At 39.3% G+C, this 16370-nt stretch overlaps 1 protein-coding gene across 2 annotated transcripts in view; it reads right to left on the bottom strand.

Annotated features, from left to right (window-relative positions):
- Cog5 (component of oligomeric golgi complex 5) overlaps window positions 1–16370 on the bottom strand; it is a 328847-nt gene that overhangs the window by 141254 nt on the left and 171223 nt on the right. For both annotated transcript variants that reach the window (XM_006989525.4, XM_076550822.1), the window contains 2 exons: window positions 7865–7977; window positions 7502–7579 (listed from right to left, as the gene is read on the bottom strand). In XM_006989525.4, coding sequence (XP_006989587.1) covers window positions 7502–7579; window positions 7865–7977 — 191 coding nt within the window. The remainder of the gene's footprint in view (window positions 1–7501; window positions 7580–7864; window positions 7978–16370) is intronic.

The raw sequence follows: 16370 nt of genomic DNA on the forward strand, positions 1-16370 counted from the left end.
CATGTAAAGAAGTACCTGGGCTGACTGTTTTCTTGATGATAAGAGTTTAATCAACAGACTCAATTTCCTTAAAAGCTACAAGAACATGGATCATGCTTTCTAATTCTAAGTAGACACTTGAAAGGTTGTATCTATCTAGAAATGTGTCCATTTCTACTTGCATCTTGATATATTTTTATAGTCTTTAATCTTGATAAAATTTAAATTTGGAGATTTACTAAAATAAGAAAAAATCCACTCACTATTTGTTTGCTCAAACCAGCCACACTGACTCTATCATCTCCACTCTTTTCCTCTGATAGAGAGGAAGTAAAAGCACAGAGGAGTGGACATTTTTCACTGTGAACTGACATTGCCTGGGACTATAATACATGGAGTAGTCTGGAGACTAAAGCTAGGAATGTCTTCCTCTACCAAGGGCCTACAGCTGTTTCTGGTGGGGAAAAAGGTATTGTTAGCAAAAGATGACCTTGTTTGCTACTGTGGCATAGCTATCAGCCTAATGCAAGGATTCTCTGCTCCTTGTTTGTTTGTACTGTAGTGATAAGGTCCTTAAGAATATCTCATCTCTAGACTAGCAGTAATAGAAATCATCCAACCTGTACAGATGGAGCACTTACCGATATTAGATTGCCTGCCTAACTGGCTTATCCTGATTGAGTTGTTTCAAAACATTAAGAAGTCACAGTCAGGTTGAATATTTTACTTACAATGTTAAGATTTCAAATTTGGGTGCCTTAAACTTTTCTAATTAGAGTCTCCAATGCTATTATTGAATCATATGCTATGTCTAAAAGGGCAAAAGAAAACACATTTTTGGCATAGTTAAAATTCTCATTAGTACTATAGCAGCTTAAAATTCTGAACATCTTCCAAATTTAGCTTAATGCATCCTACACACATGATTACAAAACTCTGAAGATAAAAATTGCTGGCTTAGAAAATGAAAGTATATCTACACCCCCACACAGCTAAAATGGCTTAATTCTGTCCATGAAAATCTACAGCCTGTTTTTCACTATGTGGGTCCTAAATAATCTGTCAATAATTTGCTAACTCACTTTACAGTCAAGTGATATTACATAGTAGTGATGATTCTACAGGGACACTACAACTCTTGCTTGGCTAAAAAAATAACAAAACTGACTGAACTTCTGTTTTGTTTTCTTAAGCTTTTTTTCTCAATTTTAGATTATTTTATTTTATGGGTTATGAATGTTCTGCCTTCATGTAGGTCTGTGCATCATATGCATGCCTGGTGCTCAGAATAGGGTGTCCATAAGAGGGTGTCAGATCCCCTGGAAGTGGAGTTACAGAAAATTGTGAGATGCCAGGTGGTGATACTCGAACCTGGTTCCTCTCCAAAAGTGGTTAAGAGTCAGTGCTCTTAACTACTGAGCCATCCTTCCACCGACTGAACTTGAAAATCTAATGTCTAATAATCAACCTCAAAATTTTAATTATAAAGAAATTATTGATTTATTCATGGAAGCTATAGAAAACACACTAGAGAAAAAGAAAAATATCCAGAATTATACTGAAATATGAATTGTTAAGAGTGAACGCATTTTTTCAAATGATCATACTAAGGCAATACAAGTTAATTTTATGGGGCATTTATGAAATTACCAGAAGCAGAATTAGCCACTTCTGTTAAACAAGAGCTTTGAAATGGCTCCAAATTCCTATTGAAATATCCACAGGCTTTATTTGCTACACTAGATATAAATAGTCTAGGATCACGTTATACGCAACCCAACTTGCTGCTTCATATACATGTGTTCTTGACAACAGGTTGGACGTCTACTAAACAACCTCCCAAGTAATAAAGCATAACAGAAACTACCTCTTCAGAATACTCTAACTTTAGACTATGGATATTGATACACACTGTCCTTTTCAACACCCAGAATCAAGTGTCTTAGCAAGTACCAAGTTGAAAACTAAAAGTTTATTTATTTCTTTATTTTACTTTGGTTTTTCAAAACATGGTTTCTCTATGTGTAACCCTGACTGTTTAGGAACTCACTCTGTAGATTAGGCTGGCCTTGAACTCACAGAGATCCACCTGCCTCGGACTCTGGAGAGCTGGGATTAAAGGTGTGTGCCACCACTGCCTGGCAAAAACTAAAAGTTTTGAAGTAAACTCTACTGTTTCTTTTTGCCTGGTAAAAGAGTAAAAATGAATTATTTGAAATGAATTCTAAGTGTCATAAGATTTGCAAGAAGAAAATACAAAAACTAAGCTTGACTATTTTTATAGCTATAAAGTTACCACATATAGGATTACTTTATTGAAATGAGATATACAATCTTGACACATTCAGAATACTGTATATTATCTTATTTAAGGAAGTATAATTAATTCTTTAAACTCCTGATATTATCCAAGAATTAATACCAGGACATACTGTTTTATTGTAAGTGTTAAATAAAACTGACTTCCTCATGTGTCAGGGTTCTTTATTACCTAGCTTTTGATAAGCTTATGAGCCTTAAAAACAGCGCACTTTAAGATTTTAAAAGACTGAAATAGCAATCATCATATCATACCATTGAATCTTATTAAGTCCATTGCCTTATCATTGTTGAGCCTGGTACAACAACCTGCTCTATCTGAATCAAATCTACATTTTACTTCTCATTTCAGTGGCAGGATAACTGTTTCCACTTGATAGCTAAGGCCCTGAAAGGCATAGGATTGGTTTAGACAGAGTTTAGTGCTGGGATGCCAAGACTTAAGTTACAATCAATATATTAAATTAGCCTTCTTTTGACATTGTTTGAATTGGTATTAAGAAAGCAATAGCCAAACAAATGGAAACACATGAACTATGAACCAATAGCTGAGGAGCCCCCAACTGGATCAGGCCCTGTGGATAAGTGAGACAGTTGATTAGCTTGATCTGTTTGGGAGGCATCCAGGCAGTGGGACCGGGTCCTGTACTCAGTGCATGAGCTGGCTGTTTGAAACCTGGGACTTATACAGGGACACTTGGCTCAGCCTGGAAGGAGGGGACTGGACCTGTCTGGACTGAATCTACCAGGTTGAACTCAATCCTCAGGGGAGTCTTTGCCCTGGAGGAGATAGGAATGGGGGGTGAGCTGGGGGTAAGGTTGGGGGGGAAGGGGGAGAACAAGGGAATCCGTGGCTGATATGTAAAATTAAATTAAATTATAACAAAAAAAAAAGAAAGCAGACCTTATGCCAGGAGATGGTGACACATGTCTTTAATCTTAGTACTCAGGAGGCAGAGGCAGGTGGATCTCTGTGAGTTTGAGGCCAGCCTATCTACAAAGTGAGTTCCAGGACAGGCATCAAAACTACACAGAGAAAGCCTGTCTCAGAAAAAAACAAAACAAAACAAACAAACAAACAAAAAACTGTGTACACACACACACACACACACACACACACCAGGAGCTAGAGAGCTGGCTCAATGGGTAAGAAAGATGCATGCTTGATGCTTGAGAAGCATGAGAACCTGAGTTCAAATCCCCTGTATTCAGGTTAGGGAGTGGGCATGGCATCATTGTGGGTAACCCCAGCACTGGGGTAGAGACAGGAGGCCGCCAGCCTAGCTCCAGGTTCAATGAGAGACTCTTCCTCAAAGAAATAAGGTAGAGAGTGATAGAGCAGGACACCTGATGTCTTCCTCTGGTCTGCATGTGCCTGCATAAACATGTGCATATACCACTCACATACATATACATGCACACTCACACAGAATCAAAAAGTCTGAACTTTTAAATTAGGGAGACAGACATTATTCTAGACATAGCTAAACTTTTCATAAATTTATGTACTTAAAATTTTTCTACATATTTGGTATAAGTCCTTCTTCAAAAACCTTATGTTAGAATTCTGCCCTCACTCCATCTGCATGACCGCACATGTGCAGTTCAGGAGTTAAGCAAAGGGTCTTGCGTCTTAGGACATCAGTGTGCGCTGGCGATGCTGTGCCTGCGGCGTGGTCACACAATCAGCACATGTATGGTGTGGCTCTGTACCAGGAGCCCTGAGGAGCCAGACGCAGACCCCACCCCCTCTCTCTGCTCTGCTCTCCCCCACTCCACCATCTTCCTCTCTCTTTCCTCCCCAGGCCTGGTCCTTTTGTCCCTCCTCCCCTTCCTCCTAATAAAGCTCTCCGTTACTAAGTAACCGGGTTCTGTCGTGACCGTGACCTTTCCGCCAGTAACCAGTGCCGCCACCAGCATCATTTATCATTCATTTCACCTTAAAAAACACAAAAACTACCAGTAAAACAAGAACATGTGAAAGATACCAGAAAAAGATTTAATTTGCCAAGGCATGCAAAGATTATTATACAGGCCTCCAAATCTTCCTAAGAAGCCCGAGCTTTGTACAAAGGTTCTTCTGTCCCCTCTTAACTACAAAACCAATGCTCTTCCTAAGTAGATGTATGATTACTATTTTGTTTATGTTTTAAGATGGAATGGAAGCATGTTGGTCTCAATCCTTCCATTCCAGCCCCCTGAGTAGCTGGAACTAACCACTGCATCCAGCAGAAAATGTATGTTTACAATTATAACACAGATATACCTCAAAGAAGACATTTTTAAAAACTACATTAAACATAGGGAAACATGGGTGCTGTCTTTTAAACAAATGGTGAAAATTTTGCATTTAAGCATTTTATTTTGGCAGACAGTGGTGGTACATGCCTTTAAGCCCAGCACTTGGGAGGCAGAGTAAGGTGGATCTCTGTAGTTCAAGTCCAGCCTGGTCTACAGAGTGAGTTGCAGGACAGCCAGGGCTACACAGAGAAACTCTTGTCTTGGCAAAAACAAAACAAAACAAAACAACAAAAAAAAAAGCAAAAGAAAAAAAAATCTGAATATAAATAAAATGAGAGAGTAAAATAAAGCATATTTTAAAGTATATTAAAAGGGAATCTTTTCATAGTTAATGACATAAAAACATTAAAAATATGGCCTGTACAAACTGCCAGTGTTCATTTACTACAATTTATTGTTGATAAGAATGATTTATTTTTGGGCTAGGGAGATGGCTCAGAGGGTAAGAGCACTGGCTGCTCTTACAGAGGTCCTGAGTCCAATTCCCAGCAACCACATAGTGGCTCACACCATCTATAATGAGATCTGGTACCATCTTCTGGCGTGCAGGCATAAATGCAGGCAGAACACTATATACATAATAAATAAATAAATATTTAAAAAGACAATTACTTCACAAACATACCCTCATTCATTTAAAAAAAATGATTTATTTTTATGTGAAACTTTTCCTAAATGTAATACAATTACAAACACATATCTCTTTAATAGGGCTATTTTCAATTTTTTTAATTAAATTTCTTCATTTATTTTATATACCAACCAGTTTCCCCTCCCTCCTCTCCTCCTGTTCTCTCCTCCTATCTATCCCCACCCCAAATCTACTCCTCTTTTCGGAAAGCATGTCATATAAAGTTGAGGCAGGACCAAGCTCCTCCCCCTGCATCAAGGCTTGGCAAGGCATCCCAGCATGGGGAATAGGTTCCCAAATGCCAGATCATGATCCCCCTGTTAATTGCCCCACAAATAGGTCAATCTACACAACTGTCACACCCATGCAAAGGGCCTAGATTGGTCCCATGTAGGCTCCCTAGCTAGGTCCCCCTAGCTCAGGTCAGCTGTCTCTGTGGGTTCCCCTGTAATGACCTTGACCTCCCTGGCTTGTAAAGTCCCTCCTCCCTCTTTTCAACTGGACTCCTTGAGCTCGGCCCAGTGCTTAGCTGTGGTAACAAGGAGGACCCAAAGAGGGACACATGGATTTCCCTGGGAAGGGGAAATAGATGAGATCTCCTGGGTAAACTGGGGCAGAGGAGAGGGAGGAGAGAGATGGGAACATGAGAGAGCAGTTGGGGGAGTACAATGAAAGAGATATCTTGATGGGGGGGGGCCTTTTGGGGTTAGGGAGAAACCTGCCAGGAGAAATTGCCAGGGAAATTCCCAGGAATCCACAAGGAAGACCTCAGCTAAGACTCCCAGAGGACCCAACTCCCCACACCACATGGCAACTTAGAATTGGCTGTAACTGCAGAGGATCTGACGCTTTCTTCTGACTGCTGCATGAATGCAAACCCATACACTTAAAATAATTTTAAAAAAACACTTGAATTGCTTCACTTTAACTAATGTTGCATACATATTATTAAAATACAAAACAGAATTTTAAACATAGGGTATCAGATAGTAAAAACATAACAGGCCACTTCTTATAAAGATGAGGTAAATCAATGTGAGTGGAAAGACCAGAGCAAATGAGCACACTGCATGTAAAGTTGCTTGTAAAATGCAAAGGTCCAATACTTTGACCTCATAGCCTAGTAAATGCAAAAAATAACGAGTGGTGTGCAAACTGACAAAGCTGCATCTTCCACATGTGAAAGCAAGTAGGAAGCAGAGTAACGTCAGAGCTGGTACACCTCTTAATGCTGGATGGAAAAGCACTAGCACATACAAAGATCCTTGGAAGGTTGATCCATGGATGGAGTCTGGAGACTTGGTTCTTGAAAGGAAAATTATGGTTCTTTAGCTGATAAAAGTTGTTCCTTTAGCTAAACTATACAATGTTGCTATTTACAGAGCTCTCATTTGGTGCTCTGAAGTCCTAGACTTTTGATACACTGACCCTTTATCAATAAATAAAAACCCTGGACCAGCAGCATCATGGAGGGCTTTGTTGGAGATAGCAATTGATGTCCCCATATCAAGTACTTTTACTGACTTTGCTTCATATGAATATAGTACATCACTGGCATCAGTCGAACTACAGGCTGGGTCCTGAGACTCTAATTCAATCACCCAAATGAAGGCGGTCTTGGAGGTGCTCATCATAGTATATAAAATACTGTAATGTATGAAGTTACAAGTAAAGTTACTTAAGCCATAATAATGAAAACACACTAATTCTTTTCTTTAGCACATTCAGGATTAGGCTTTAATAATAAATAGGATTATAATTCCTTTTTCTATTAACATTTATAAAAGTACTTCACAACTGATGACTAATACATAGATATTCCCTGCCTTGGAAAGAATCCTAAGGGCCCACGAAGCTAGCAGGTTAGTAAAGGACAAAAGGGAGATTTCACAACATGAAAAGTGAACACAGCAAAGAAGATTAGGGGCAAACTAATAATGGAATGGGTTCTGTAGCCTTAAGTGAGTATGTTATCATGACTACTGTTTAAATTTCTTATACACCAACATATTTCACATTACTTTCTAGTGGAAAGTTTGAAAATGTTACAAGCCATCATTTATATGACAGAAATGGGAAGAGTGCAGTGCACATCAGAAATTAGACCAGACCCCTGCTGACATTTACCTTGCAGGAGAAATTAACAGTTGTCAATAAATACATTGCCTTTGATATACAGTTACCCTGTATGGCAGTGACCCAGATAATGCTTGCTGGTATCTTCCTACTTTCTGCATGAGCAAGATACAAAATATTCTTCTTTAGACATACCTTAACTATTTCTTCAATAAAACAAATATGAGAAACAGGATCTCTCTTCTTGGTTAGTACTTTTTGTAGATGCTGTACCTAAAGGTGGGGAAGGAGAGAGAGGAAAGTATATTTATCTGGGTATGTCCAAGGGAAACCAATGCAACACTTATGAACTGGAAAAATCAAGGTATATCTTAGAAATTCAAGACTAGCATTACTGCTAGCACAGGGGACAAGCAGACAAGGAGAGGAAAGTGCCACATGTTTCAGCCTTTGCTCACACTACAGGCAGTCAGCAGAGGTGCTGGAGTATCAGGGATGACAAGACATAAAGTCACAGGGGTTGATTATAAAGCTCTTCCCATCTTTTGAAATATTTACCTGTCCACAAGCAGCACAGATATGATCCATAAGTTTTTCCATGTTCGTCCAGAGGGAAGCACGAAAAGCTGCTGTGTTTCCTGGAGTTGGCATGGCAGCTCGCCCAGGACCTCCTGGTTAAGAGTAACAGAGAAATGGGGATAATGAAAGTTCTCAGATACAACAAAAGTACAGAGAAGACAAAAAGCAAGAGGTCTCCTCTCTCACAAATAGCTTCTTATGTACAATGTAAAAAGAATCTTTGTGTATAGTAAGAAAAGTAAATATCACACAATCACCTGAGTGGGGCTATAAAAACAAAATAAAAGTTAATGAAAACAGTTTCTTTAAAAGGGAAAGAGGGCTGGGCGGTGTTGGCGCACACCTTTAATCCCAGCACTCGGGAGGCAGATGCAGGCGGGATCTCTGAGAGTTCAAGGCCAGCCTGGTCTACAGAGTGAGTTCCAGGACAGCCAGGTCTGTTATACAGAGAAACCCTGTCTCAAAAAAACACAAAAAAAGAAAGAAAGAGGGTGAAGAGTCATGAAACAAAGTGAAATGTTTTACATATTCAAATTAAGTTTATAAGAATGACAAAGATAAGCCCTCAAACTGAATTCAAGAAAATATAGAATCAATGGAATTATCTGTGTATCAAATTAACAACACAACCATGGGGGAACCAGTTAATTCAAATAATTTAAAATCACAGAACACTTACTTTAGTAGGATACATGCTTTGGGCAAAGGAACTTCAAGGAAGTTATAAATGTAACAGTTTGCTGTGTGTGCAGTTTGGATGTAACAGACCAGCTAAGTCAGGTATATTTTCAAAAGCAGCAACCAATGTTCTCATTACAAACAGAGTAATGACGAACAATGCAGTAGAAATTAAAGGTATATCCCCAAGCCTGTGTACTGGAAGAGCAGAGTGATATTGACCCCTCAAAAATGAGAAGCCTATCTAGCATGCAAGTTTTTATTTCTACAACCATCCTTCCCCAACCCAACCAATCAAATCAGAGCTCCTCGATTAAAAACCAGGTTTCACTACTAGAATATAAAAATTCAATGCAAACCAGTTGTCAATTGTGCAAAACATTCAGAGAAAATGAATATTTATCAAACAACAACAATAAAAACTATGGACTTGACTGGAGGGGACAGCTCTTATATCACAGGCTTGCCACTTGATGTTGTTGGTCACTCTGAAAGAGCCTGGCAGTCTGCAGGCAGCAGGCTACACACTCCTGCAGCTCTCCTGCTCTCTGGGTCAGAGTCAAAAAGCTATGGTGAGCTGTGCTTTTGGAGCTCCTCCTACTTGAAGCTGAAAGACTTTACGGTCCTACCCAGTACCTGGCTCTTGTCATGTACACCATACAGACGAAAATCATGTAGTGTGGCGCTTCCTACAACTCCCTGAAAGAGCACAAAGTCAGACTATCCTACTTTGTTCAGAGGATTCCTCTGAAGCCTGGTCCCCTGCCATGCTGTCCAGGACAGCTATCTCTCCTACTCTTTTTGCTTTAAGCTAACTTTCTTAGTGTTCTCATAATGTTCCTAATTGCTCTCCCACTTCAAGATCTGATTCCAGCTCACATGGTCCTTGTTAGGTCTCAGAAACCCAGACAAATGGCTGAGGTGACTATTAACATATCAAAGTGGACTCTGGCCAGCTCTCCCACCTTTGCTCAGGACCTTTGGCTCCTCCCAGCACTTCTCACCACGCCCCCTACCCTAAACTCTCCCTCCCAGGGGCTGGGCTTCTGCTTCCCATCCTGCAGCCTGATCCCTTTATAATTTGGCCATTTAGCTACACTGGTCTCTTAGCCTCCTGGCCAGAGCCACCTCTCAGCATCTCCTCTCTTGCCCTCCCTCCCCTTCTCTTCTCTCAGAGTGCTTCAGTGGGCCGGCCATGTTCAGCCTGGACTCTTCCCCTCTGCCTGTTTTCTCCTTTTATTTCTTGTCATTCAGTCCGGAGGCTCATCTCTGAAGGGCAATTGGTCTTTGCCCCCCTCCTTTCTCAAACCAGTCATTCTCCATTTCTTTGTTGTAACAGTTTCCTCAAAACAAGTTGGGATAAATCAGGCCATCGAAAGGATACTGGTAACAATAGACTTTAAAACTGATAATAAAAAAAAATAAGTCATGAATAGAGAAAAATAAGCATTTTAAAAAAATAAAGGGACTGGCAAAATGACACAGCAGGTAAAGGAGCTTGCTGCCCAGCATGGCAGACTGAGCTTAAATCCGAGACTTCACATATTGGAAGAAGAGAAGTACTCCAATAAGTTGTTTCTAACCTCCATACATGTGCCATGGCATGCATGCACCCACATACAAACAGAAATAAATTAAAATATAATAAATATTAAAAATAAAATAAATAAAACCAAAAGTATAGAATCTGCTTTTGAAGCAATTCAGTGGGAGTTTGGAACACCAAAATCCTGTCAAGAATTCACAGTCAAGACAGGGCTTACAAGGTCACAGAAGGAAATGGGTATTTTTCCTGGGAACTGGACTAGAGGCTATTTGTGTTACAAGCTATCAAAAAATTTGTCCATGCTTTAAGGCATCAAGGAAATGCTGAATTTAAAGGTAAAAGACTAATTATTTTAGAAATGTCAAGGATTCAGACTATAGGATGATCACTGCTGCTATGGCTTAAAGTGAAAATAGGGACAAAAGCCAGTGAAAAATCATAATAAACTCATAAGTCTTGGCAGAAAACAAACAAATCACATTTAAACTGGAGGCAATGAAAGGTAAGTTTGCTGAAAACATTAGAACCACCAAAAACAAGGCAACAGGAAAGATGCCTTGAAGGTGTCTCAAGAATTGGCCAGACAAAGGCCATACAACTCTGCTTTGTGAAGCTAATTTCCCCAGGATCAAATGTCAATGATCATGTCCACCAAAGAACTCAAGAGTCCATGGCAGCCATGGTCCTAGTTACTGTTTGAGTAGGAGTTAGACTTCGGTATTGACCATTTAATACTGAGTTTGTACACGGATTTGACTTAGACTTCAAAAGAATGCCTGGAAAGTCAGTGTATGGCCAGGTCAAAATGCCTATGGATAGTCCCCAAGAACTTACTGCATTAAGCTATGAAAGTAGAGTCAAAGCTGTAACAGAGACCTTAGGAAGCTAGAGATTCTAGGATCATGGAACATCTGCAGAGGAATGCTGTAAGCAACAAACTGAGCCACCGCAAGACAGAGAGAGGCCATGCAGACTGCAGCCCCAAGACCACGGGTGGAGTACATCCTAGTAATATGTACTCCAGCTGTTGGTCATCCTGCTGGATTCTAGTCTTGGGGTAATCTCTCCTGTTGTAAATAATACAGCAGCTAAAATATTAACCCCATGTTTTGCTTTATTCAGCACTATTACATGCTGGAAACTTTAACTTTTTTTTTTTAAAACCTTTACTGATGTTCACAGGTAAGAGTTTGTCTTAAGTCTCAGTAGAGACTTTGGAATTGGACTTGAAAACAACACTGAACTGTTACAACTATGAGAACACATAGACAAGACTGAGCACTTTGCTATGTGGGATGGGTGTGGCTCTTTGGAGCCAGAGATGGGATGTAATAATTAGATTGTCCCTCAAAGGGTCATGACCTGAAAGTTTAAGCCCCTAGCACTACGGAATCAGCAGAAAAAGGTAGGCCTAATTAAAAGTACATCCCTGTGGGACATGCCTTTGCAGGACATATTTTATCCCTGGCTCCCTGTTCCTTTTTTATCTCTCCTTTTGATTCCTGGCTACCATGAGGGGAATAACCTTTTCTACCACACACTCCTGCTACCATGACATTTTTTGCATAATTGAGGTAGGCAAGGATAGAGGAAGTTTAGTATCCAGTGACTCTGCCTAGCTTGAGCTATGCACACACCTCTTTTCAAAAACAAAAGTCACTTCCCAACCTGTGACCCCCAGCTTCACTGAGCTGCATGGACAACCTGCTACAAACAATGGAATAGGTGGCTTCTTCTTGGCAACCTCTTAGTGGCTCCCCTTCTGTGGTCAATCATATCCTGGAATATCTGGAGCAATGGGTTGGTCCATCCTGGACTGGTTTTGGGCACATACACAATAAGGCAAACTGTTTCCTCTGAGTGAACTTTTAGTGAAAATCTTCTATTTACCATCTCCTATTTATACATATTCATGATTGGACATACATATGATTAAAACCAGATACATCCTGGGAAAGTGCATGCATAATAAATAAAGTAGTATGTAACCCAAGTCTATCAATCAAAATAACACCTATACCCACCCTTAGCAAATGACTAGTCTTTCTGCTGGACCTACAAAAGGAAACCCCAGATAGTAAGCAGGCTCTCCTGAACTGAATGCTTGCTCTGAGTCTGCTGCTCTCTTATTGAGACAAAACTAATATTTCTTCCTTCTTTTTCAATTATTTTTCTCATAATACATTGTTAAGGAAATACAAAGATAACAAAAAACCAGCACATAAAGATTTTTATGGTCACAAGCTACATACATTGTATTATGATAATGTAATTATGATCGAAATAACCAACTGACTAAAGAGAATGCCAACCTAAAGGAAGGAAAAGAATATTTGAAATAAATGGATGCTTTCATTGGTAAGATTTAACAGACTCAAGACACACAATAAGCTATGTCATAAATTTGGGTTTATTAAAGTAATGAAAGAAGCTAAGAGTTCCTGAAATATGGATGATTTCTAGTTAATGATATTCTCTACTTCTAAAAGCCAGCAAGATTCAGAACAAACAAAAAGTAGGAAAATAATTTACTTAGAAGAAATAAAGAATCAGATAAACCCTTCAACTTGATTATGAAACGCTCAAACCAAATGCCATTGATAAATTAAAAGGAAGAAGAGACCAGATAACTGACAAATGAGCCATTAGTGGGAAACTGCTTTAAAATCAATTGTAAGCACAACTGTGAAACAGACAAGAGATTTCCTACTTAGTGAATCTTGAGAGTGCACATAGAATCACTGAGAGGTGTGCTTCCTCTTTTAATGACTGTTAGGATTTGGTTCCAAATCAGAGTATTTCCAATGACTACAGAAAACACATAAGGGATACTGGAAGAGGTGAGTTAATAGGAGGTGCAAAGGAATTGGAAATTTTAGAGATAATGGAGAGACGATGGAAAGACAGAATGATCTAAGAAGGACAATGGTCCTCAAACTCAGGAATCCCTGGAATGATCTGAAAGGCAGGTTTGAGGATTAGCCTCCACTGTCAACTGAAAGAGAAAATAGGCAGAGATTAGTAAAGTACATCGCTGAACACACCTGTAATGATGCTTCTAGAAATGACTAGCTCATGAGGGATCTAACCTAGCCAATGATCTTATTAAATGATCTTATCCATTAATGGTTTAAGAACTCTAAGCATACAACTGGGAGCCAGAGGAGGTGGGTCACTGGGAGCATGTTTTTGAATGGGTTACCTTGGCTCTGGCTCCTTCTTGTTATTCCTCCCTACTTCCTGGCAGTCAGGAGGTGAGGGGCTTTGCTCTACCACACACTTTCTACTATGATGTTCAGCCTCACCTAAGCAATGAGGCCATCTGAGCATGGAATGAAACCTCTGAAAATATGAGTCAACATAAGAGCTTCTAAAATTGCTTTCTCTCTCTGTCTCTCTCTCCTCTCTCTCTCTCTCTCTCTCTCTCTCTCTCTCTCTCTCTCTCTCAGACATCATTCAAGTGACAAAACTCTAACATAGAAGGTAAATTATAGAATGCTAGACTCTTGTCTGAATTTTGACTTAGGAAGTCTGTATGAAGTTACATAATCCACATCTCCTTAGTGAAACAGAACTTGAGAATGACTTTCTATGAAAATAGTTAGGTCATGGGGTGATGGTGCTCGTTATTGACACTAGAAATTCATGGAAAAGATGCCAGGAATATGTGAACTTTGGCAAAGTCTAGAAGTAGAGTAAAGTGAATCTCTAAGCCATTATTCTGGCTGACTGTCCTAGTCTGCCCCTCTACTGATATGATAAAACCATGACCAAAAGCAACTTGGAGAAGAAATGGTTTATTTTAGCTCACAAGTTATAGACCATCCTGGAGGGAAGCCAAGGCAGGAACTCAAGAAAAGAATGGAAGAGAAGACCATGGAGGAGTGCTGCTTACTGCCTTGCTCCCCATAGCTTGCTCAGCCTGCTTTCTTATACAACCCAGGACTATCTGCCCAGTGTGGCACCACCCATAATGAGCTGAACTCTCCTACATCAATCATTGACTAAGCAAGAAAATGTCCTACAGACATGCCTACAGGCCAGTCTGATGGAGGCAATTCCTCAACTGAGATTCCCTCTTCCCAGGTGACTCTGTGTCAAGTCAACAGAAACCTAACCAATAAACTAACAAAGGCGTTTTCTCAATTTTCAAAGTATTGTTTAATTTTTTACAGTTTTTATTGTGTCTATGATGTGCATGAAAAAAAATACACACATGCCATGGTGTGCATGTAAAGTAAGAGGAAATCTTTGTGGTTCCACCGGGAGGTAAAGGCAGAAAGCCCTCATGGTCTTGCTGGATGGGTAGTATAGCTGAGACAGTGAGTTTCAGGTTCAGTAGGGAGCCCTGTCACAAAGAATAAGGTGGAGAAGTAACAAAAAGACTTTTCAACATCAACCTCTGGCCCTTACACATACATGCACTAGAGCATATCCACCCACATACGTACTCATACAATACACACACACACACACACACACACACACACACACACACACACACACACACGAACAAATTGTCTATGTAGGGGGACTCTCTATTTCCCAGGCCTCATCTCTTACCTGGGGAAGAAACAGACACAACATATTTTGCTTCTTTCCCTACCAATCACTTGACCTTCACATGTGAAGAGGAGTGACTCAGAGCAAAAAACCAAGCCTCTTCATATCTGCTTCTAAATCCTTGTGTGCACAAGGGTGAATTCTGACTCACACTATCAGTGTCAGTGAGGAAGGGCAGGCTAACGTTGAGCACAAAGTCATTCTGAGGTGATACAGTGATGTTATTTCCTTAGATCAGGTTTATCTCCTAAATTTCTACTTCAATTATTTTCTTAGTTCAGGAAGAAAGACAAACATTACACATTGAGCCACAAAAAGTTGCAAAATTCTAAGGGAAAGGAAATATAAGTGAAAATTTATATCTGCTCAAACTATTTAAATACAAGGACAAAAAAAAATACTACCAACCATGTGATAACTCCAAAAACAGTGTCTATAAAGCATTTTTTTTTCAAAAATCAATTATATGGTGAAATCCATAGAAGGAAGAGATGAATGTTGAAACGGAGAATTCATGTTAAAAAGACTGTAGATGAGAATCAAACCATTTAAAATATAATGAAGAAAATAAAAAAGATTCAAGAATAATAAAATATTTCAACATATGAAAAAGCATATGAGGACTGACAAGATGGCTCAGTGGGTAAATGCACTTGCCACCAAGCCTGATGAGCTGAGTTTGATCCCCAGTTCCCACATGGTAGAAGGAGAGAGCCAACCTACTTCTATAAGTTGTCCTCTGACATCAACACATACTGCAGTATGTGTGTGCCCATATACATACTCATAAACAAAATAAATAGATGTAAAAAAAATAGCACACTGAGAAAAATAATATGAATATTAGCCACAAGTTTAAGAAACACAACCAAAAATGAAATAATAGTCCATTTGTTTTAACCTAGTCTTGTTTCCTTTACTCTTTCTCAAGAGCAAAAGAACTCATAAATTTAGAATTATCATCCCACGATTTTAAGCTTTTAGTGTACATGTACATATCCAAAATAATACATAGCATAAACTGTCACAATCTGGGGCTTTAGACATGTACTTTTCTGCAACTTTCTTTCTTGGGTTCTGTTTTTGAGAATTATTTACAGTGATATATTCTTTAAAAGCTTACCTACTTTTCCATTAGAACACAGATTATTTTCACTGCTACACACAGTAATGTAACAAAAATTCTTGGACCAGTGAGGTGGACAGGTGGGTAGGAGTGCTGCTACACAAACCTGATGCCCTGATTTCAATCCCCAGAACAGAGATAAAGGAGGAAGAAGAGTATTTCATGAGTCTTCTTGATTTCCACACGCTACCAGACACGTGCACTACCACACACATCGAAAACTCACACAAAACAATCATATTTTAAAACTTACATATGTAGCAGATTCCTCTAGGACACATCCTTATAGGGGAGTTAGGAACATAAGGAACACACAATTTTAACCTGAGAAATCAAACTGCTAAGGTTGGGAGACTGAACTATTGCATTCACCCATAATATGAATACTGGGTTTTTGCTCTCCTCTAATAGCTGTGTCTTAGACTTTGGCTAACTAAATAAGAGAAAATAGTATCTTGCTTAATTTGCATGTTTCTAATCACTAGTTTATCCCCTAAAAAGATGTTGAATGTCTTTCTTATGTTTACTGAATGTGGTCCTGTAATATGTCTTATTCATAGCTATATAGCTAT

This window comes from Peromyscus maniculatus, chromosome 14, assembly GCF_049852395.1.
Source record: "Peromyscus maniculatus bairdii isolate BWxNUB_F1_BW_parent chromosome 14, HU_Pman_BW_mat_3.1, whole genome shotgun sequence".
Taxonomy (NCBI): Eukaryota; Metazoa; Chordata; class Mammalia; order Rodentia; family Cricetidae; genus Peromyscus; species Peromyscus maniculatus.